General features: G+C 38.9%; 1 protein-coding gene across 1 annotated transcript; it reads right to left on the minus strand.

Moving 5' to 3' along the window:
• Positions 1 to 7,029: 7,029 nt before the first annotated feature.
• Positions 7,030 to 8,331, minus strand: CCER1 (coiled-coil glutamate rich protein 1). The gene has a single exon (XM_056119871.1). The coding sequence runs from the start codon at positions 8,329 to 8,331 to the stop codon at positions 7,030 to 7,032; it is 1,302 nt and encodes a 433-aa protein (XP_055975846.1).
• Positions 8,332 to 23,675: the final 15,344 nt, after the last annotated feature.

Genomic DNA, 23,675 nt, shown 5'->3' on the forward strand with positions numbered 1-23,675 from the left:
CCATCAATAGAATAAAAGGTAATGTAATCTATAGCAAAATTACCATCTTTCACTGGCTAGTGCTACCTATTGGCAAATACGTGAAATGTCTAATAGTGATCTTTTTGTCATAAATGGTAAACTCAAAAGTCAAAGTCACAAATTATAACTAAAGCTGTCATGCTAAAAATCAAAATACATTCATAACCGACTATTCAAATATTTCATGAGAAAAGAAACATCAATTATAAAATGTTCCACAAATTATATATGTAAACATTAACTGATGCCAATAGTAATAGCTTAAACCTTAGGTAATTTTAGTATTTGGAATGCTACCCAGTTATTTTATATAACTCGCCCGCACAGCAAAGCCTGGCAAGCTACCCGTGACGTATTTGATATGCCAAACACAGTAACAAGTCTCACAATGGAAACGTTACTGGGCCTACTCGAGCAAATCAATGAACAATGGGAGGACAGTGACAGTGATAGAAAATTATCTACACATTTTTATATTTCACTTTAAAGAAAAGAATCTTTTCAATTTTGCCATCATATATTCATATATTGGTGCATACAGATATTAAAATGTCAATTATATTGATATACTATGACTTATATACTCTAATAAAATATTACTAAAAATACAATTGAAACTATATCAGTATCTCTCCTTAGGTATTATTCTACTGTTATTAATTCCCCATTAGAAAATCATTTTATCTCTTTCTGAACTACTTAAAACTCAGGTTATTGAAGGATGTTGTATTCCTAGTTAGAATATTCCAAAAAAGGCAATGGAAAAATACAATGGACCCACAACTTTGGATTAATAATAGAGGACTTGAATCTTGCAATAATTCTTTTCCTATGATCTTTTATCTGAAAATGGAAAAAATCATTAGTTTGCAGAGTGGTCAGATGTTTAAATGTGATAATATATGTTAAGAATTTTGTATAGTGCCAAGTATTTCTGTCACTATCACTGTCCTCCCGTTGTTCATCCATTTTCTTGAGCAGGCCCAGTAACGTCTCCATTTTGAGACTTTGTTGTCACTGTGTTTGGCGTATTGAATACGTCTCACGGGTAGCTTGCCAGGCTTTGCCGTGCGGGCGAGATACTCTCGGTAGCTGGCCAGGCTCTCTGAGAGGGGCAGAGGAATCAAACTCCGGTCGGCCATGTTGGCTGCGTGCAAGGCAAACGCACTACACGCTGTGCTGTGAATGTCTTAAATTTCTACACTGGTGTTTATGTGAAAAACTTACTCATTTCACTGTGTGAAACAATTTTCAATCTTTAGGTGTCACATAAAATATAAACTGCCTAAAAACACAGTACCCAAAAGAAGAGAGAGAGAACAAGGGGGAATGTCCTGCCACAGCGGCAGGGAGGGAAGGGGGGGGTGGGGTGTGGGAGGGATGCTAGGACCCGTGGTGGGGGAGGATGGGCACTGGTGAAGGGATGGGTACTTGATCATTGTATAACTGAAACCCAAGCACAAAAATTTATAAGTCTATAAATGTACCTCATGGTGTTTCACTAATAAAAAAAATGATTAAATAAAAAAAATATATAAACTGCCTAAAGCATTATGATGCATTTAAATTATTTTGAAATGTTCCATCCTAATACCAACTGCTTATATGGAAAAGAATGGTCCTGGTTTAAGTAGGTGAATTCTAGAACTAGCCATTACCACATTGTTAGCCATTAGAATATATATCATTCATATGAAGGTGGAGTGAGGAAATAAAAGTCAGAAATAACATTACAAAATTAATCTAGCTCTAGAAATGTAATAAGCTCTCATAGTCCATACAGTGATTTGTGCAACTCAAAGTAATCTAACTGTGGTTGTCCATGGGAAAATATAGAATAATAAATCATTTTTGCAACTGCCTTGGAAAATCCACATTACTTTTCCAATCACTAAAATTTTAGACAACACTAAGTATGTCAAAAATCCAATGGTGCATATATCAAATATGTATTACAATTAGTAAACATTAATGTCACTTATGAAAGCTTTATTAATTATCTGGCCATTAAATCTTTCTAAATTTGTTTAATCCATTAAAACAAATACAGCAGATAGAAAAAAAATAAGAGGAAAAGCAAAAATTTTAGAAGCATGCCAGATTCTCAAAATAGTAGCACTGTAGCACTGTCCTCCCATTGTTCATCGATTTGTTTGAATGGGCACCAGTAACATCTCCAATGTGAGGCTTGTTGTTACTGTGTTTGGCATATTGAATAAGTCACGGGTAGCTTTCCAGGCTTTGCTGGGTGACCGAGATACTCTCAGTAGCTTGCCAGGCTCTCTGAGAGGGGCAGAGGAATCGAACCAGGGTCGGCGGGGTCGGCCTCATGCAAGGCAAATGCCTACCCGCTGTGCTGTTGCCTCCTTAGCGCAGTAGGCAGCAGGTGAGTCTCAAAATAGTAATAAAAGTCTTAAAACCACAAAACGCCATCATTTAATTCCATGAGGCATAGTAAATCTAATGCCTCAACAACAGAGATTCTAAGTATTTTTTAATATATGTGATAGAGTTGACAGGGCGATAATAGTGTAATGGTTTTAGTGTGCAAAGTAAGTATCTTCCTCAACTAGTGTAACAAAAGCCCTCCACCACCATACTATGTCACTTGGAGTCAGTCACAGATTCTCCTTCCCCCAGCCCCTGCCCCCTCCCCCCCCACACACACATGCACATGCACACACATACCTTGTTATCTCAGTTCCTGTATCAAAGTCTAGGGAGTTGTTTTTATTGGATAATGTCCATTTCCTAGTTTTATAAAAGTTTTTGGTGATGCATTTCACTCTGAAATCCTACAATGCAGATTGTACGGTCACGATGTCTCCTGAGATTTAGAATTTTGTTCATATTTGGGGCTCACACCTGTCAGTGCACGGGGCTTACTCCTGGCTCTGCACTCAGAGATCACTCTAGCCAGGTTGGGCTTGGGGAGAGGATATGAGATGCAGGTCTTCTAATTCTAGTAGGCCAGGCGCTCCAGTCTCTGGATTCAGAATTTTAAGTAGCTTCTTATACAGATATATTACCAAATCAACGCATTCAACTGGCATAGGTACTATTTTATTTGGCTGTTTACTAGGTGCCAACACTTAATTTCAAGGACTGATTCATGTGTGTTTCAATGATATTAAGCATATCTCATATCAGCATCTCATTCCAAGAGAATAAGCTCTTTTTCAGTCCTTGTTAACTAATCAAGGATAATCGCATGTCCACAAATTAAGAGGATTCTCAAATATAGTTTATGTATAATGTTTTAATGTGATTTATGGTCTACAGTGCAATTCTTCTTAGTGTGAAGTAATTTTTTTATAATGTTTGATCAGTAATGAAACATGACAACTTAACTCAAGGAAACAAAGACCCAAGGTGAGGAGTTACCACCAAAGTTCTGTCAGCACCAACTCATACTTCTCTTCCATCATCTGATCAGAATTTGGAGCTGTGCTTTGACTATCTGGCTAAAACTAACCTCCTGGAAAAAATGCTCACACTGAAACTACAGCTGCATCTTGATTTCTATTTAAATATACAAAGAATCAAGGACAACATGATTCTGAAGCCTTGCTATCAAGAGTAATTTTTGAAATGTAATATTATTACATTATTGCAAACAATTTAAAGGCAAACAATTAATTTGCATTGGTAGGCTGTTAAGTGACTTTAGTATGCTGATAAATATTAAACTAAAAAAAAATTCTTATTCACTCCTTTTCTCCAAGACCACTGATAGAGTAATATTTGTAACATTTTCTTCCCTGACTCTGTAGAATGTGTATAACTGCTAATGTTATTACAAAAAGACTGGTTATTCATCTCTTGTGTTTATTTTAATGGAATTAAATATGTTGTAATTATTTCTTCATATGCAGATACTCTAAAATATTTATGAAGCCAAACTCAAAATTCAGAGTTCATCTCTATATGCCAACTTCTTGTGCCCTCTCTAAAGGGGAAAGAGTTCACAGGGGAAAAATTGCTTTTATTGCAGATAATAAAGAAAATTTTTTTAAAAAAAGCTGTTACTCACTAATACATGGAAAATATCCGATTCTGTACATATGGAAACATCTGAAAATGCAGTAAAATTTGTTGCCTTCTGGATACACTTATGATTTACAATATTTTTTTCTGACAATTGACAAATGACTCCATTCTTAAATTGCTGTGGTACCTTACTGTTCATACATGAAGCTTAATATGGACTTAAAAACAGTGAATTTACTATGGAAAACTCTCTCAGCAGTATACCTACCTCTAAACTTAGAGACTGTGTGTACTCTCAACCACGTGAACACTGACACTGTTGAGTCATCAAAGTTGTTTCGAACACGCTGTGATGAAGTTATCTATGGAGTCTGAAAATAGTGGTGCTCCAATTATTCCTCACAGCCATTTTTAGGGGCTTTCTATCTCATGGTTGTGAATTGGGGAGGGGCAAGTATCCCTGAAAGGATTGGTAATGTGTGTGCTGATGTAGTTCATCCCCACTTTATTTCCTCATTTCACAGTAGCCTTCAAAGATTCATGAAGGCTGTTACAGTACCTAGCTAATAAATGAGTTCAGATAATCACTGATCATTATTTTCTCCTGTCATTAATTTTTGTGTTTCAGAAGTAAGAAATTGCACAGAAATGCACAGACTATGGTTTCTACCTATCTCTTCTCCTTGGCTATTTCTCCCGAACTCTGGTTTCTCTGCCCTCGTTTCCTCTTCCTAGTTCTGCTTTTACAACTCTCCACAGTAAATCTCCTTGCTTCAGTGGTAGACTGTATGATATATACATTCAAAGTGCTATCATTTCCTTTACTAGCTTGTACTGGCAAATTTGTCTTTCTGCACTAAATATTCTTTTCTACCAAGACCATGAGTAGAGATTTTACTTGTTCATTGTGTATCTTTATCTTTAATTCACATTTATTGGTCTTCAGTGGGTCATTAAAAGTTTACTGAATATCAGTCTGTGAACTGGTTTATACTCTTTAAGCATTGCACATCTGCATTTCTTAGAATGACTTGTGGATAAAGACATATATAAGGAGCCAAGTAACGTGCTCCATTATTTTTATGTCAAAGTAAAAGTGAGGATATATTCTGTAAGTGTGATTGTGAGAAAATTCAATCATTAGTGAGAACATAGGTAAAACTCAAGTTTTTATCTGGATATATGAAATAAAGGCCTATATTGTTATGGACTATAATCTGCAATGTTTATTAACTAGTATCAAGAGCAAGGTTCTTTGTTTGCCCTTCTCCTCCCAAAATAATCCACAGGCATGACCATTTTATATTACCTTTATAGATGATATATTTTGTACTATCTTTATAGACCATTATACTACCTTTATAGATCACTAGAAATTCTATCTTGTAGAAAATTATTTCTAAAAGTATGATTCAATTTTTGGTACACACTGCTATCATTGGAAATATTTTTTTCTTTTTTTTTCTATTTGGGTCACACCCGGTGATGCTCAGGGGTTACTCCTGGCTCATGCACTCAGGAATTACTTCTGGCGGTGCTTGGGGGACCATATGGGATGCTGGGAATCAAACCTGGGTCAGCCATGTTGGCTGCGTGCAAGGCAAACGCCCTATGCGCTGTGCTATAGCTCCAGCCCCGTCATTGGAAATAATTTTAAAATTACTACAGATGTTAATTTTTTTCTCCATTTATTCTGACCACTGAAGTATGGCTTAATAGATTTCTGATGATTAAATAACAAGAAAGAAAAAGCATTGTCTTTTTATCATTTTATTTTATTCTTTTAATATTTCTTGGAAGTATAATTTTATTGCACTGGAACATATAAATGTAAATCATTATTCAGATTACATATCACTCTTCAACAAATACTAAATTGTGTTTCAAATTATATTTATATAGTTCTGTCAACAATGTACTTTTTGAGATGGCAGCTTCAAATTATTCTTGAAATAGGCTATGAATCAAACCTTTGAGTTATGAAAATTAAGTTCCTAAGAAGAAATCCATTATCTTTCTTAGAAGAAAAAAAAAAGCTATTATACTCAAATGACGTATTTTCCATAGGTGATTGCTTAGACTTTAGAAACTAGCTCACACAGGCTAGCACTAATACATTTTGGCCTTACTGCCTTTATAAGGAGCAGATACTGGGAAATAAGATATACATCTAGAAGGCTAAGAAAATTTTTAAAAAATCCATTCTGCAAAAACTAGCTTTATGATTCCTGTAAACTTATGGCAAGGAATTATCTAGGGAACAAGGCTGTAAAATCTTAGCTATGTTCCATGCTTTGCAGTTACCTTGGATTTTAACTAGATGTGCAAGTTGACGTCTGACCATGGGGAATCCTCTCCATGCATGGATTTATGGATTGTTGAGGCCATGGGAACCAGTTCCACAGAAGCAACTTCATGTTCTTCTGAGGAAGATCCATAGCACTGTGGAACAAGGAATATAAATGAGCAAAGCCAGGAGAGACTGCGTTATGGGGTTATCAAAAGACAACCCTCAAACATGAGCTCTGAAAGCAAAAAGTCTAAAAGAAAAAAATAGACATTTAAAATTTGTTTGTTATGCTCAGAGCTCTGATCAACATTCAAAGTGATGGCAGGTACCTCTGAAACAGTCCAAATATCTGTACATTTCAAGCTCATAAAGTAGAAAAATTGCGTAAATTTGTTGTAAAAAAAGATGTTTCTCATTGTCAGTATTAAAAAACAAAGTAAAACAAAATCCCTAAATTGTTTAGAGAAAAACTCTAAATAAAAACTTTTAAATTGTAGTGATAACTACCTTAATCGTTTCCAATTAAAATTTATTTGAAATGGAAATCTTCCATCCCCCACCCATAGTCATACACGAACACACCAATGTTTAAGCATTTTATAATGGCCAAAGAAAGGGTTTACAGATGTTTATTAATGGAACTCACTCTTTAGCTCCTTTTACTAAATTGCTCATTTGTTTTAGCTTCAAATCAGTTCCAACCCTTTCCCCCGTCCCTTTCCTGATATCTAACAGTTAATGTCCTGTACCCTGAAAAAAGGGTCCTGAGACACTTTGTGCATGTTTTCTGGGCTAAAATAAGTACAGTTTATAAAGTTCTCTCTCTCTTCTTCAGCCCCAACTAGGATTGATAAAGGCATTCCCAGAGGTAAATGATTCTCTTCCCCGCTCTGCTCCGGCTCTTCTTCCTCTTCCTCCCGCATCTCTTCCTCCTCCCCCTGAATCTCCACCTCTTCCTCTTCAAACTCCTCTTCCTCCCCCTCTTCCATAAAGTCATCCTCTCCAGAGTCAACCTCCTCTTCTTCACCGGCTTCTGCCTCTTCATCCACCTCCTCTCCATCCTCCTCCTCCTCCTCTTCTTCCTCCTCCTCCTCGTCTTCCTCCTCCTGCTCCTCGCTCTCCGAGTCTTTCTCACCGCACTCCTCACAGCACCGCTTATGCTCTTCCCCCACCTCCTCCTCTTCCTCCTCTTCCTCCTTCTCCACTCCTTTCTCTTCTTCTTCCTCCGCGTGCAGTGCCTCGGGATACTGCTGGTCCTGGTGGGGGTCAGGGCTGAAGACCAGAGAGGGCTCCTGCATGAAATCCAGGAGAGAGCGGGGCAGCTGGTCGTCGTCCTCGCCGCCGCCGGCAGGGGGCGTGCCCCCCGCGCCGCCCTGCAGCGCCCGCTCCGCCTCCTGCTGCCGCTCGAGCTCCTGTTGCTGCCGCATGTCCTCGTAGATCTGGTCCATGATGAACTGGGTGGTGTTGCGCGGCGCCCGCATGCCCGGCGCCCGCCAGCCGTACAGGTTGACGGGCCGCAGCAGCTTGCTCAGATCCACTGGCGGGTCGGTGGGGCTGGAGCGGCGGGGTGGGCGGCGCAGCCAGCGGCCCCGGCGACCCCAGCGCTTCTTGCGGCCCGGGGCCCGGCGCCAGACCGGGGTGCTCGGGCAGCCCCAGCAAAAGCAGCAGCAGGGGCAGCGCGGGTGCGGGCCGTACAGCCAGAACACGGGCACGCGGGCGGGCGGCTTGCAGAACCCCGCGGGAGGTGGATGCCAGGGTCCTTTCCAGTGCCCCCAGTTGGAGTACAGGGCCCAGTAGGGCTGCTGGGGTGGCGGACACCAGGGGCCCAGGCCTTGCGGTGGCTTCGCCTTTTTTCTCGGGGACTCGTACTCGGCCTTGGGACGGTAGCCGCAGCGCCGCTTGTACGTCGGGGCGCCCCCGCGCCTCTGGTGGCAGGAAGACCAGGTGGGGAATGGCATCGAGGCTGTCCAGCCGCCGCCGCCGCCGCCCAGGTTCAGAGGGTTCTCCCTCTGGTCCGGGATCTGGGTCATGATGCAGGCAGCTCTGAGAGGTCTAAGTGGCAGCCCCCCCGAAGGTGGCAAGTCTGGCCCAGTTCCTACAGTCGTTAGAGCCTCCCCCGCTGGAAGGTGGCTGGCAGCGCCACGTGCCTGGCACTGGAATCAGCACTTCGGGTTCGGGGGATGGAGGGGCTCTCTCAAGTTCTGCTTGCTCGCTCTGCGTCTCAATATCTTGGGTCCTTCTCACGGGGTTGTCTCGCCCAGGTGGATTGGGTGGAACTGGGGCTGCCTAAGGATGCAGGGGGGGAGGGAGGAAGGTATTGGTGGGCGCAGCGCAGTGAGACCTGCTCCCGGGCCCCCCAACACACCCGCCTCTGCCGAGGCGCCGGCGGGGGTTCGGGGAGGCCGGGGGGTGCGCTTTACCTTGCTGCTCCCTCTCAACCCAGGGGCTCCACCGGCTCCGTCCAAGCCGGACTGAAGGGACTCGGGCCTAGTCGCGGCCTTTAAATACTGGCCAGTGCCGGCCAACGCGTGCCTAGCACATCCTCAGTTGCCTGGCAACAGCCAATCAGCGTCAAGTGGTTCTCCAGCTCCTGGAGGCGGGGTTCTGGCCCGAACCTGCTGCCCCCTGAAGGTTCTCAGGGGGCTTGTGACGCAACGCTGAGGCCCACGCTAGGGTTGTGCTGCCCAGCTTGGGCAGCTATGAAGGCAGTTAGACCCAGCCCTGCCATCTTGCTTGGCCGAGATCTAGAGAGTCTTCAACGGAAAGGCTGGAGGGTTGGAGGGTGAAGTCAACTCGTCCATGTGGGGCAAAATAGTGTCTCTTACGTCTTCGAGGGGTCAGGGGACTTAACACAAAATGCTCCTCGAATCAGACAACTGAGCACACTCCTTATGTTATGACCCGAGTCCGTCTCCTAACTCACACCGTGGCTCCTGGTTTGGGAATCACAACTTTTAGTACACCGGACTGCCAGGCCCACAACCCTTACCCCAGCCCCAGGAAGGAGGTATTGCTATTTTGCCACACAGATTAGGGGTGGAGAGGTTCATTCATCCAGAGTCTGGGGCTGGTGAACTTTAATACAGCTGTTTCAAGCTTAAGGCAAATTTGACTCCAGCGCACACATTCTTCTTGATTTTGTGAAATCGTTTATTCTAATACCCACCGGCTCAATGGAGACTCTAGAAGAAGGCATCTTGCTCGTTATACTGTGTTCACAAGCAGAGATTGACTACGCGTAGCCTCGGGATGGGACAGGGGGACAGGACCATTGGTTCTTGGGGATACAAACGTGTCCTTCTGCGTCCTTTACTGACCACGTAGTTACATACTCTGGACTGCTTATGTCTTACGATTTCAAATGTGTTAAGCAGACAGGAGCGGACTGAATATTATGTCTTAGATGCATACCAATCTTTAGACTGGATTTTATCCAAATCCTTCGAATATACATCAAGATTGATCCCAGTGTATTCTAAGTACTTTGCTGTGATTATAATGTGTCGATATGAGATTACCAGGCAATGGAGGAAGGTTCACAATGGGGCATTATGAGAAATCTTTACTTTCAAAGTATTTTTTCCCTGTGAACATAAAACTGAAAAAAAAAATTAAAAATAAACAAGTGTAATTCAACTTCAGCTCACCAGTTATTAACCCTGTAAATCAGTCTCAGTTTCTGTAGTCGGTCGTGAGTATAGATGGAGTGGCATGTTCCTTATTCATTCCATACTAAGAATTAAGTAAGGTACTACATTAAAGTACTCAGCTCAGGTAGGTACATTAAAGTACTCATCTCAGGTAGGTGTATACTCAGGAACTCAAATTTCAACACTGTCAAATTTAAATATGTGTGGCTTTTTCTAATAAGGTAATACTGACATATAATTAACTATTTTAATGTAAAAATAGGCATTACTGCCCTTGTATCCTTTTTATTCTTTGTCTTTTTAGGAACATCAAGGATATGCTTGGAAGCATCATCCTAGAGAAAATCACCTGGAGCATGAGTCTTTATTATTTTCCTGCACTGAGTAAGTACAAAACAGAACACTGCCCACTGGGAACATAAGTCTACACATGTCACTATGGAGTGACAGAAAGCAAAATTTGGGAAAGCTCTGAAGCTGATAAAGGACAATTTATATGTTATTGATTGAAAATTGAGAATATCACAGGGGTTCTTGGACCAGGACTCCAATTAAATAGCTTAGGGACCTAGGGACTCCACAACCTTAATTCTGCTTCTTTTTCTGTGTGGGTTGTTGAAGACAAGCTGGCTTAACTAAAAGAAGAGTATGCTGAAATACTTTACCTCTGGTGTCCCTTTCTGCTTGTAGATTTGCACAAATGGAGGTTACTGTCCTGGATTGTAAGTATCCGGGGTTTGTTATCTAGTTCCTGCTTAGCTTCCTTCCTCCCATCCTCGATTCTTTCCTTTCTTCCTTTTCCTTCCCTTTAAGTGTTTGTTGCCTCAAAAATAATTATCTCAAAAAGAAAAAGGCGGTTTCGGTCCATCTTTCACGCCCTACCGAGGTCACCAGTTGCCCCCCACGAGCGGCTCTCCGGCACGGCCACGAATCCAGAGCACAGAAACCAATCTCTTAACTATCTAACTTTTAATAGAAATACTTCCAGGGTTAATAAGTAAAATAGCAGAAATCCAAAACCGCTCGGCTGCGACAACATTTAATTCTTGAACCCAGCTGTAGAAAGCAAATCATTTCACAACGCTTTTTCAGCATGTCTGATTTGGGGGGGGGGGGTAAACTCTAAATAATAATGGTGCATCTTTTATCGAAACAATGAATCTAGTCAAAATAGATAGAGTGTTAACTAGAACTCATCTGCCTCACAGGAATTGGGAGGGGTGGGAGGTGGGGTTCTATTGGGATTCACGGGTAAAAATAAGTATTGGTAAAGGGAAATGTGTTTGATATTTACATGACTGAAACCTAAACCTGAAAGCTCTGTAACTTTTCCCACAGTGATTCAATAAATAAATAAATTATAAAAAAAAAGAAAAAGGCAAGGACTATGTAAAGACCAAGGCTGCATCCAAATTTAAAGATATCTTTGTTTTACAAGTTCTGCAGCGTATTAGTGTTTTATAAATGGCCAATATTGCTCCCTCAGGAGGTTTAGGGATGATTCATGTGGGCCATAGTTCTGTTGGTGGTATTGAGCCCCTTTAATATATTAGCTTAAACTAGTTTTTAGGGTAAAAATGAGTATTTTTAAGTTTTTTTTTTATTTTAAGACATAGCCAAATAAGTTTGGAAACTTCTAGAATAAATGTTAACCATCTTGTTGGCTATAGTGGAATTTCCAAAGTTTTTCTTTGTTTAAAAACAAAACTCATAGATGAGAATATTATAATATTGGTTTGTTGATGTGAAATTTATAAAAATAACAATAGATTCAAGTACTTTTTTGTTTCATATCACTGTCCTGTTGTTCATTGATTAGTTCGAGTGGGGGGCCCAGTATCGTCTCCATTGTGACACTTCTTACTCTATTTGGCATATCAAATATGTCATGGGGAGCTTGCCAGGCTTTGCCCTGTGGGCGAGATACTCTCAGTAGCTTGCCGGGCTCTACAAGATGGGCAGAGGAATCGAATCTGGGCCAACTTGGTCGGCCGCATGCAAGGCAAACACCTTACCCGCTGTGCTATTGCTCCAACCCCTATTTCTTTGTTTCATAGTGCATATAATATATTATGATATTATATAATATATCACTGTTCATCCTTTTCTTAAGTTGCAAATTTGGTGCTATGAAACAGACAGTAATTCCATAAAATTAATAAATATTTGGAAAGATTACATATTATCTGAAAAGGGTTGTCCAGAGGACCACTCAGACCCAACCAAACCCCCAAAAAAAGACCCAAGTAAAGAAGATAACTTCAATTTCCAAGTCTTTTTTTTACTCAACAATGAATCCCTGATCATTCTCATCTGCTCAGAGTGATGAAAACCCCAGGCTAAGGCATTTTGGGAAAGATATGAATCTTTCATTAACCCCAAAATAATTTGGGGAGTTTCTCTTCTCTTTGGAGAACCCCATTGTTTCTTGAACATATCTCATTTTTCTTTAATAAAGTGATTATGCTTCACTATTTTCTTCTATAATTCTTCCATGTGTGAAAGTCAAAGAAGCAGGACCCCAATGGAGTTGGGTATTACTCCTTTTCTTCTTCTTTTTTTTTTTTTTTTTTTACAAAAAAGGGCTTTTATTTTTTAAAATTTGGTCTTTTTGTGTCACACCTGACTATGCTCAGGGGTTATTCCTGGCTCTGCACTCAGAAATGACTCCTAGCAGTACAAAGGGAACCATATGGGATGTCGGGAATCAAACCCAGGTCGCCCACTTTCAAGGCAAACACCCTAACTATCGTATTATCGATCTGGCCCTTACTCCTTTTCTTGAAAAAGACACACCTTACCTTGGCCTGAGTACCATAGGCCCTGAAAATGTTGATGGCAAGGATAAGCTCATGTACTGTGAAAACCAAGTCTTTCTGAGAGTAGCTTGACAGCAACTTTAGTGCTGTTGGTAGCACCTTCACAAGCCTTGCCATGCAGGACTTCCTATAGACTTTGCCTCTCCTCACCCTTTTGATCATTCAGTCCACTAACCTTGTGCCAGGCTGCCAGCAGTGAGCAAACTCCCTATTATTATTTCCTCATCCACTTTTATGGCTCTTCTCTTCATCCTCCCAGTGCACTGTACAGACAACTTGATCTTCAATATTTTTTCAATAGTCCATTGGCATAATTCAAGTCGCATAGATTCTGGCAAATCATCACCACATATTACCAAGCAGAGGATGTTGAACATAACCATTAGACATTTAATTAATGACTTTATGTCCTCTTTCATCAGAATCTTTAAAAGATACAAAACAATGTCCCAATTCAATATAAAAAATAAGACACAGTTAACATGTTTTTCTATTTTAGTTTTCAATTGCCGACTAACAAATTCCCGTAAGGATAGTTAAAGGTATTCAAAGCAGTATACATCTGTTTTCTCAGATGTCAGGGGTTTGAGTTTCTTTGGATCTCTGAACAGCATTTCACTGGGGTGTTTTCAAAGCATCTGGCTCATTTCATTTCTGATTGGTATAAATTCAGAAAAATCTTTTCCCATGAAATGTTATTTGTTATTGCAGATTTCATTCCCCTTTCTAACTAAGGGCCCTGGAATTAGCTGTTAACTAAAAGGATTTCAGTTTATAGGCCACAGACAGGTTATGGATGCCAACAGTAGTTCCTAGAGACTCGTGTGTGTGTGTGTGTGTGTGTGTGTGTGTGTGTGTGTGTGTGTGTGTGTTATCATTAGGTTGACATTTGCCATTTGCTTTACTCAATAGTTTTATCATATTCTATTTTCTGAAAACAAGAGTGAGGTCCTACTGTAGGTGAGAAATCGTTGGGTCATCAGCTTATAGTCCTTTTATCACATATATCATGTAAATAAATACTTCATATTTATTTATGACAACTAAACTAGTTATGACAACTTGGGAGTTTTAATTGCAAGATTGTGAAATTCTCAATAACATCATAAGATGGCATGTGTTACTTCATATATTATGTTAGACAGAGCATTGTGTTAAATTTTAAATTGTAGAAGGCAGTCTTTATGGAATTTTCTTTGTGTATATTCTTGTGACTTGAAAAGAATGAATTCTAACACTTGATGGCAGTAGTAACTCATTCAAATTTCACTCTTCAAGAGTTCCTATGCAAAACAAGCTATGAAAGGTAAGTACTATTTAAAATAAGCTATGAAAAATTTTGTATATTATCATTAAAGCTATATTTAAGTTATACCTAGTTTCTAAGATTAATTTCTGTTCAGTTTGGTGAAATGGATCTGATATATATTAATTTTAGCAATTTTTCCATTGACTTTAGAAAGAAAATCTTGGTTAATTAAATTTTTAAATGAAATACTTTGTATATACTTAAATATATTAAATCTGAGAAAGAAATTCAACAAATATTTTGTATCTATCTTTTAACAAATGCATTACTACATTGGATGAATTTTACACAATTTCAAATATTTGTCTTTTTTCCATCTTGAATATATACATTGCTTGAGCGGGCCCAGTAACGTCTCCATTGGAGACTTTGTTGTTACTGTGTTTGGCATATCGAATACTCTCGGTAGCTTGCTGGGCTCTCCGAGAGGGGCGGAGGAATCGAACTTGGGTCGGCCATGTTGGCCACTTGTAAGGCGAACGCCCTACCCGCTGTGCTATATATACATGTACTTGAATATATTCATGTATATATACATGTATACATGAATATATACATGTATACATATATACTACCTTTCATTTTAAGCCAAATATGTGCTAACCAACTAAGAGTCACCCAAAGGGAGAGATTACTAAATTCAAAATGATTTACTATTTCTATTGGCATTCTAATAAATGGAAAAGGGACAAAATCAACATATGATTCAATGCATGTCAAATACAGAAAAATACAATTGATGAAGTACATTTAAAAACTTTTTCAATTAGTAAGTTCAATTACTAATTTCCACAGGCAAATAGGAAGATACAAGAATAGTGTAGAATAGAATTAGATTTTCATTAGTGGCCAATATCAAATTTTAATGATCCATTTCAAAGTAGTGTATAAGTTATAATGTATTTCTACTTAAATAGAAAATAATTTTACTCTTTGCTAATAAAAATACACTTGTTGATTTTACTTGATAATAGGGAAGGTCTGGGGTTCTTTTTTAAGTTAATTAGCTAGACTTGCATCAAGGAATACACTGTGTGTTTCTTCCACCTTATATAATTTAATCAAGTGATAAGTAGAACATTGACTTTGTAACAAAATAGCTACAAAGTCATTTTTCTATAAATTTAAAAGTAAGAGAATGGATTCTACATATATAAGGGTACTGTGTTTACGTACATCAGTTCTCAGCTTGTGAAATATTTATTAATCTTACAGAACATCAGGATTTTCAGTTAATTAACACAAAGTATTTGAAAAAAAAAAGTGTGTTTAGCAGTCATTAGTTAGGAAACGTTAGCTTGGAAGTACTTAATTTTTTTTAATTAAGGAAAAAGGGAAAGCAATATTCTGCTTCCCAAATTTCCTTTGAAATAAGCTATTAATTTGAAATATTAAAAATGTGTTTAATAAATGAAGAATAAGAGTTCATAAAGTTAATTTATTGGAAATAAGTCTGCCTTTCATCAAAGTTCAGTGTTAGAGCATTTAATTAAGTATGTAAAACATTTGAAAAGACCATTTAAATAGCATGCATTTGTAGTAATATTAAAACATCATTATATTCTCAGACTTATAGTAAAGCAGTTTTTCTTCCTGAAATTCATGTCAAATTTAATCTGCAGTGTTGCCTTGTGTGTTATAATATCATAATGCCTGTGGCAATTGGGCTCTTGCATAACAATGCCTTTTTTATTTCAGCACCTTATTTCACTTTTTTCCTATAGCTCGCCACACTTTTTTTTTAAATACATATACGGAAGATGCTCTGAGGACAGAGAGGTGTTTTATGACATTTGTGAGGTGATCTGAGATTATCAATGTTGTTTGAGTGAATGGAGACGTATTAAGACTTTCTTGGGCCATCTTCAAAACATTAAAAGTTGTATTTTATAAGCAGTCATTATCATAGTGAATATAACATCCAATATTTATTATTGCATTTATATAATAAATTATCATACAGTCTGTATGATTGTATTCTCAGTTTAATCATCATACTTTCTTTTTATTTAAATATAAGTATTTGCAGTCACCCTTGTAAGTACTTGGGTCCTTGACACTACAGTCTGTGTCTAGAGTAAGCCCATCAGTCTTGATTGAAGACTCTCCCGTAACTGTAGCTGCTTTTAGCATCTCAACACATCTATTTTCATATGATCCAGAGCCCCAGTATCTGTAAGACAATTCTATAATGTTGAATTATAGAATTCAATGTTAAATCTTTCCTATAATGCAAAATCTTTCCTATAACGTTGTTCAAAGGTCCTTAGTCATTTGGAAGTCTGTGACATATAAAACTCAGTTGTAAGCTTGGCATCTGTAGTAGCCCATTTGACCCCCATAACAAACTATTTTAAAGAAATAGCTTAAGCAAGCAACTGAGAGTATCTCACCCTCCCGGCAAAGCCTGGCAAGCTACCCATGACATATTCTATATGCCAAACACAGTAACAGCAAGCCTCACAATAGAGACGTTACTAGGCCCGCTTGAGCAAATCGATGAACAATGGGAGGACAGTGCTACAGTGCTACAGCTTAAGCAATGTAATTTTATTTCTCATGGGTTTAGAGACTGGACATTCCAAGACTGTTTGAGCACTGTCTTTTTGACTTGTAGAGAACTTACTTATACTATGTCCTCAGATTGTGTACACACAAAGACACAGATACATATACACATACACATAATAAGATCTCCTTTTCTTCCTCTTCTTATAAGACAAACACTAAATCTCTCTTGAGGGTCTTTATGACCTCATCTAACTAATTTCAACTCAAAAGTGCCATCTCTAATAACATTACTTAGGGATCAAGGAATAAACATGTGAATTTTGGGTGGTCACCCATGGTCCATAACAGATGATCTGAACTGTCTGCATAACATTTTTTTGCGTTATGCAAGAGATATTTCCATGATATTTTAAACATTATTTAGGTCAATAAGCAGTGTAGTGAACTGGAATAGAAATGAATTTTGATATTAACTCTTAACCCAAGTAAATTTATTTAAGCTCATTCCATGCTCTTTGACTTGGAGTAGTCATTACTATCCCTAATTCCTGGTATGTCCTTAATGAACATAGGATTAGCATCTTAGAGTGTCTTTCATGTTGTTTGTGTCCAAAAATTGGATATTGTTATAATGTGTATAAGTACACTAATTTTAAAATAATAATCAACATGCTTCAGAATCAAAGTTGAACTAAAAATGATTCTCTATCACTACTAGTAGAGTGCTTTCTTTCAGTCCCTAGTATTTTATCATCTTCTTTATAGCAATGGGACAATACCACTTTTAATTCATTGTATGAATTGGGGGCTTCATTTGGTATTGATCTGGAACAATTTCTAACTCTGTGCTCAGCAGTAACCCCTTTCCATGATTTAGAGAACATATGTTGTGTCAGGGATTAAACTGAGTCAACCACATACAAGGCAAGTCCTTTACCTCCTGCACCATCTTGTTACGTCTCAATATTTTGAATAAGCTAATTGTGAAGTTGTCATAATAGCTGTGAACACTTTGGGATTATCAACTCTCATGTTATTGATATGAAATTTGTCTAATGTTGCTATTACAATACAGGTGTAAAAAAGATTATCTGATGAAGTTTTTACTCATCACTTCTAGCATATTTTCCAAAATTCAAGTAAATATACCACTAGAAAGTAGTTTTGATAAAAAATAGTTTTGATGAAAAGATATTAACGATAATTCAGCAATAAGTTGGATAATGAAAAATTTTTTTATCTTTTTTTTTTATTAGTGAAACACCATGAGGTACAGTTATAGACTTATAAATTTTTGTGCTTGGGTTTCAGTTATACAATGATCAAGTACCCATCCCTCCACCAGTGCCCATCCCCCCCCACCACGGGTTCCAGCATCCCTCCCACCCCCATCCCCCCATCCCACCCTGCCGCTGTGGCAGGGCATTCCCTCTTGTTCTCTCTCTCTTCTTTTGGGTACTGTGTTTTGCAAGAGAGGCACTGAGTGGCAATCATGTTTGGTCTATAGACTATTTTTAGCATGTCTCTCCCACCCTGGGAGGGTCCTGACAGCACCCTTTATTTGGTGCTCTCTTCTCTATCTGAGCTTCCTTTTCACCTAGCACATGTGGCTGGCCTTCAAGTCATGGAGCAAAATTCCTGGTACTAATCTCAGCCATTCCTGGGTGTTAGTCTCCCGTTTTGTTGCTTTATGTTCCCCAGATGAATGCAATCTTTCTGTGTCTATCCCGCTCTTTCTGACTCATTTCGCTTAACATAATACTTTCCATGTAGTACCACTTGTAGCACAGCGGGTAGGGCGTCTGCCTTGCACGCAGCCAACATGGCCGACCCGAGTTCGATTCCTCCGCCCCTCTCGGAGAGCCCGGCAAGCTACCGAGAGTATTCGATATGCCAGACACAGTAACAACAAAGTCTCCAACGGAGACGTTACTGGGCCCGCTCGAGCAAATCGACGATCAACGGGAGGGCCTTTACTTTACTTTACATCTTTTCTAACAGCTACGTAGTACTCCATTGTGTAAATGTACCAAAGTTTCTTTAACCAGTCATCTGTTCTCGGGCACTCAGGATTTTTCCAGATTCTGGCTATTGTAAAGAGTGCTGCAACGAACAAACAATTGCAGATGTCACTTCGACTATACCTTTTTGCCTCTCTGGGATATATTCCCAGGAGTGGTATAGCTGGGTCAAATGGGAGATCAAATTCTAATTTTTTGAGAATTATCCATACTGTTTTCCAAAAGGGTTGGACCAACCGGCATTCCCACCAGCAGTGAAGAAGGGTCCCTTTCTCGCGACATCCGCGCCAGCACCTGTTGCTTTTTTTCTTGTGGATGTGGGCCAGTCTCTGTGTTGTGAAATGATATCTCATTGTTGTTTTGATCTGCATCTCTCTGATGATTAGTGATGTAGAGCATTTTCTCATGTGCCTTTTAGCCATTCGGATTTCTTCTTTGCGAAAGTTTCTGTTCATTTCCTCGCCCCATTTTTTTATGGGGTTGGGTGATTTCTTCTTGTGTAGTTTAACCAGTACCTTGTATATCCTTATATCAACCCCTTGTCGGATGTGTATTTGGTGAATATTCTTTCCCATTCTGTAGGCTGTCTTTGTATTTTGGTCACTGTTTCTTTTGAGGTGCAGAAGCTTCTTAGTTTAAGATAGTCCCAGGATAATGAAAAATTTTTAACATTGAAAATTTTTTATAATAATAAGCTGCATGTCTTTAATTAAATAACAAATAAATCCAAACTAAATCAAATTTTGACCCCTCAAGGTGTCTAAGAACATGGAAAGTCACTAATACTGCAAATCTGTTTCTCCTTCCACACAGAGCATAATCAAAGAATAACTATTTCATGTGATAAATATAATATTAATATGACTTAAGTGTTGTTGCTAATTGTATTATCAATACTTTGTTTTTTTTTTAGTTATCCTAGCATTAATAAGTTCTGATAACCCACTACCATTGGACCAGCCATAGTACAGCATATCAGCACAGCGATAGCACAGCAGTAGGGCATTTGCCTTGCGCACAGCCTGCCCCGCGAGCCGGATTCGATTCCTCTGCCCCTCTCGGAGAGCCCTGCAAGCTACTGAGAGTATCTCGCCCACACGGCAAAGCTTGGCAAGCTACCCGTGAAGTATTCGATATGCCAAACACAGTAACAACAAGTCTCAAAATGGAGGCGTTACTGGGCCCGCTCAAGCTAATTGATGAACAATGGGAGGACAGTGTTTGTTTGCAGTGTTACCAATGCAAGCAATGGTATTTTCTGTGTATTTCTAGGGAGATTTAAAGGATAGAAAAAATTATTGTAGTCGAGGATGAATCACCAGGTAGCATACAAGTGAACTTGACCCTAGCAAAGGAGGACTTTAGATATGAAGTTTTCCTTAGACAGGAAGCAGAAAAGAAAACCATATAGACCAGACTGACATACCATTCCATTTGAGAATGGAAGGTAATAAGATAAGATAAGATAAATTTTGATGTCATTCAGAAGGTGAAAGGGGTTTCTGGAAATAGCCAAAGAGGAACTCAGTCTTATAATAAGGGGTGAATTCTTTCAACAAGTTAATAAATCTGAAAGTGGATTATTTTACATTGTCCCTTTCTTCTACAGAAATCTTAGAAATTTTTTAACATTTCAGTCTTATATGAGCAGAGAACCTAATTGATTCAATAAAGGATTGTGATTTATGTATCTGATTAGCTAATAAATGCCAGTTGTTTAAGCTATCAATTTTGTGACAGTATTTGTCAGTCACCAAGAGAAAACTAAAGTAGAATTAAATTATTCAAGTCTGATTCACATAATGTAGTTATAATGGAGTGTAACTTAAAAAGCGTGATAGAACCTTTAGTTTTTTAATACTACTGGATGATAGTAAATAACTTAGAAAAGTTGTTTTAAGATTTTTATTTTATTAAAGCTATACATATTATTACCAAATCGGTGATTAGTTTTCCTCCACATGTCTTAGGAAAATAAGTATACACCTTTTATTATCAAAGGCATGTTAAAGGCTAGGATGTAGCTCAATGTTAGAGCACATGCTTTGCATGTATGGTACCCTAGGTTTGTTGGAAAACACACACACACACTACTAGTGTTTATGTTTATGTATCAAAAATGAAACAAACCTGAGTAATTTTCTTTAATTGGTAAGCTTTGGAAATTCTGGTTTTAGCCATAATGTCTACACATAGTGACAGATGATATATAATGGGGAGTAATGAGAGAAAAAGAAACTATTTAAAGAAATGCAGCGTCCTGAAAGAGATAGCTGAAAATAAAAAAAAAAAACATGTCTTTTGTTTTGAAGAGATATATTTCCAATTGCCTTATTTTTAACCTAAATTATCATTTCATAGATTAAAGGTAAAGGTAAAGGTAAAGGCCCTCCCGTTGATCGTCGATTTGCTCGAGCGGGCCCAGTAACGTCTCCATTGGAGACTTTGTTGTTACTGTGTCTGGCATATCGAATACTCTCGGTAGCTTGCCGGGCTCTCCAAGAGGGGCGGAGGAATTGAACTCGGGTCTGCCATGTTGGCCGCCTGTAAGGCGAACGCCCTACCCGCTATGCTATCACTGCACAGCGGGTAGGGCATTTACCTTGCACGCAGCCAACATGGCCGACCCGAGTTTGATTCCTCCGCCTCTCTCGGAGAGCCCGGCAAGCTACCGAGAGTATTCGATATGCCAGACACAGTAACAACAAAGTCTCCAATGGAGATGTTACTGGGCCCACTCGAGCAAATCATTTCATAGATTAATAATAAAATAAATAGAAAACTGCACACTTTCACAAGGATGATGTGAGTGTAAGTGGGAATAATATCTTTGTGAAATGGTTAAGTTACATTTATTGTATCACTGTAGCACTGTCCTCCCATTGTTCATTGATTTCCTTGAGCGGGAACCAGTAATGTCACCATTGTGAAACTTGTTGTTACTGTTTTTGGTATATTGAATATGCCATGGGGAGCCTGCCAGGCTCTGCTATATGGGCAGGATACTCTCAATAGCTTGCTGGGCTCTCTGAGAGGGATGGAGGAATCAAAAATAGGTCGGCCGCATGCAAGGCAAACACCCTACCTGCTGTGCTATTGCTCCATCCCAACTTCACTATAAATACAAAAAAATAAAATAAATATCCATAAAATTATCTGATTGTGGTTTTTGGAATCAGTCAAATTGTATGTGCTGACTAGTAAGTACTTTCAGTTAAAAGATGTTCTCATAGGCATTTTGAATGTTGAATCATAAGGTTATTATATTACAGACATAATTTGCTGTGAGCTTCAGATTATCTTTATACTTAATAATCTATATTACTAGGCACAAATATATACTTAACAGTTACATGCATGTACATGGAGAGCATGCGCTTTTATATATAAAAGCATAAATAATTTATGTGCAACTATGTTATTGAAAATGTCATAAAATATGCAAGAAATCATTGACCAGTTACTTCTAACGAGTGTAAATGTGAGGCATCGAGAAAATTTAGACAATGAAAATCAAATTTTTTTTTGTGCTTTCATGTTTGATCATGTACCTGTAATATGATCATAGACTTAATAGAGGCTTATTAATTATAGGATTCCTTAAGTTTTCTATTGTGGTTATCATATTATCTGTATTTTCCATATATATATATTTTTTTTTTTTCACAGTATTGGAATCCTGCTGGCACTGTTCCCCAGTCTCCTGGTCAGTGCCATCCCTAGAGCAGTCCTCTGGGGATACTCCTTGAGGCAAGAAAGCTTTAGAGAAGGGGCTCCAGAGATGGAGAAGGACAGCACTTTAAGGGGTGCCATCTCCCCATAATTTGTAATTGCTATAGTTCAATTATCAGAATTTCCTGAATTATTGTTCCTCCATTGTTAGGATCAGCTCAGGGGTGAGACTTGGAGTGATTTTTTTTCTCCCTCAACTAGAGTTTATGTTAATTAAATGATTTATTCCCCTTGCAACCATTGTTTCCACCCTTTGCAGGGCCCCTGAGTCACTCCCAATTCCCCATTGAACTTCTCCTTTGTACCTTTCCTGTCTGATAGTAGAGATAAGAGCCAGGAGGATCTCTCCATGGCTTGGAAGCTGGCTTCACTTGCTGGGGGAAAAGGAGGCTGGGATACAAAGGGACCACCAACTAAATAATGCTTGGAGAAGCTCACTCAGGATGGGAGATGTGTGCTGAAAGTAAACTATGGATCAAATATCATGGGCACTTACTAGCTGTATTGCAAACCATTAACACCCAAATGGAGAGAGAGAGAAAGTGAAAGGGAATTGCTTGCCACACGGAGGGCAGAGGGTGCAATGAGGTGGCGGGAGGGAAGGGTACTGGGAACATTGGTGGATTGGTGGAAGAGAATAGACACTAGTGGAGAAATAGGTACTTGATCATTGTATAACTGAAACATAATCACCAAAGTTTGCAAGTCTGTAACTGGATATCTCACAGTCAGTCATTTAAAAAAAAAAGTTTATTGCATTTTTTCTTTTTTCTTTTTGGGTCAAACCCGGTGATGTTCAGCGGTGACTCCTGTTTTTACATTCAGGAATTATTCCTGGCGGTGCTCTGGGGACCATATGGGATGCTGGGAATCGAACGTGGGTTGGCTGCTTGCAGGCAAAAACCCTACCCACTATACTATCCCTCCAGCACCAAAAGTTTTATTGCATTGTTGTTTGCCATTCTATTCCTTACCCCTCACCCTGCACCTACCTAGCACAGTTTATCTTTCCCTATATTAGCTTTATTTGCTCTCAATAAAGTGGTCATTGGCCATCAGCCTGTCAACTTATTCTTCCATCCATCTGCCAGGGGAATGACTTGCAGTCCCAAACTCACCCAAAGGACAGGGCCACTGTAGATCAATGACAATACAGAAATATTCCAAGAGCCAATCAGTCAAACAAAGAATAAATGTGAGTTGTAAGGGCTTTAAGATGATAAAGTAATTAATATTTTAAAAAATGTGGTTTAGTATGTGATTGTTGAGTATGATTATTTGCATGCTGTAAATGATGAAAATCATTGGTCATTATAATTTTTGAATATTTTA

This window comes from Sorex fumeus, unplaced genomic scaffold (genome assembly GCF_029834395.1).
Source record: "Sorex fumeus unplaced genomic scaffold, SorFum_2.1 ptg000003l, whole genome shotgun sequence".
In the NCBI taxonomy this organism is placed as follows: Eukaryota; Metazoa; Chordata; class Mammalia; order Eulipotyphla; family Soricidae; genus Sorex; species Sorex fumeus.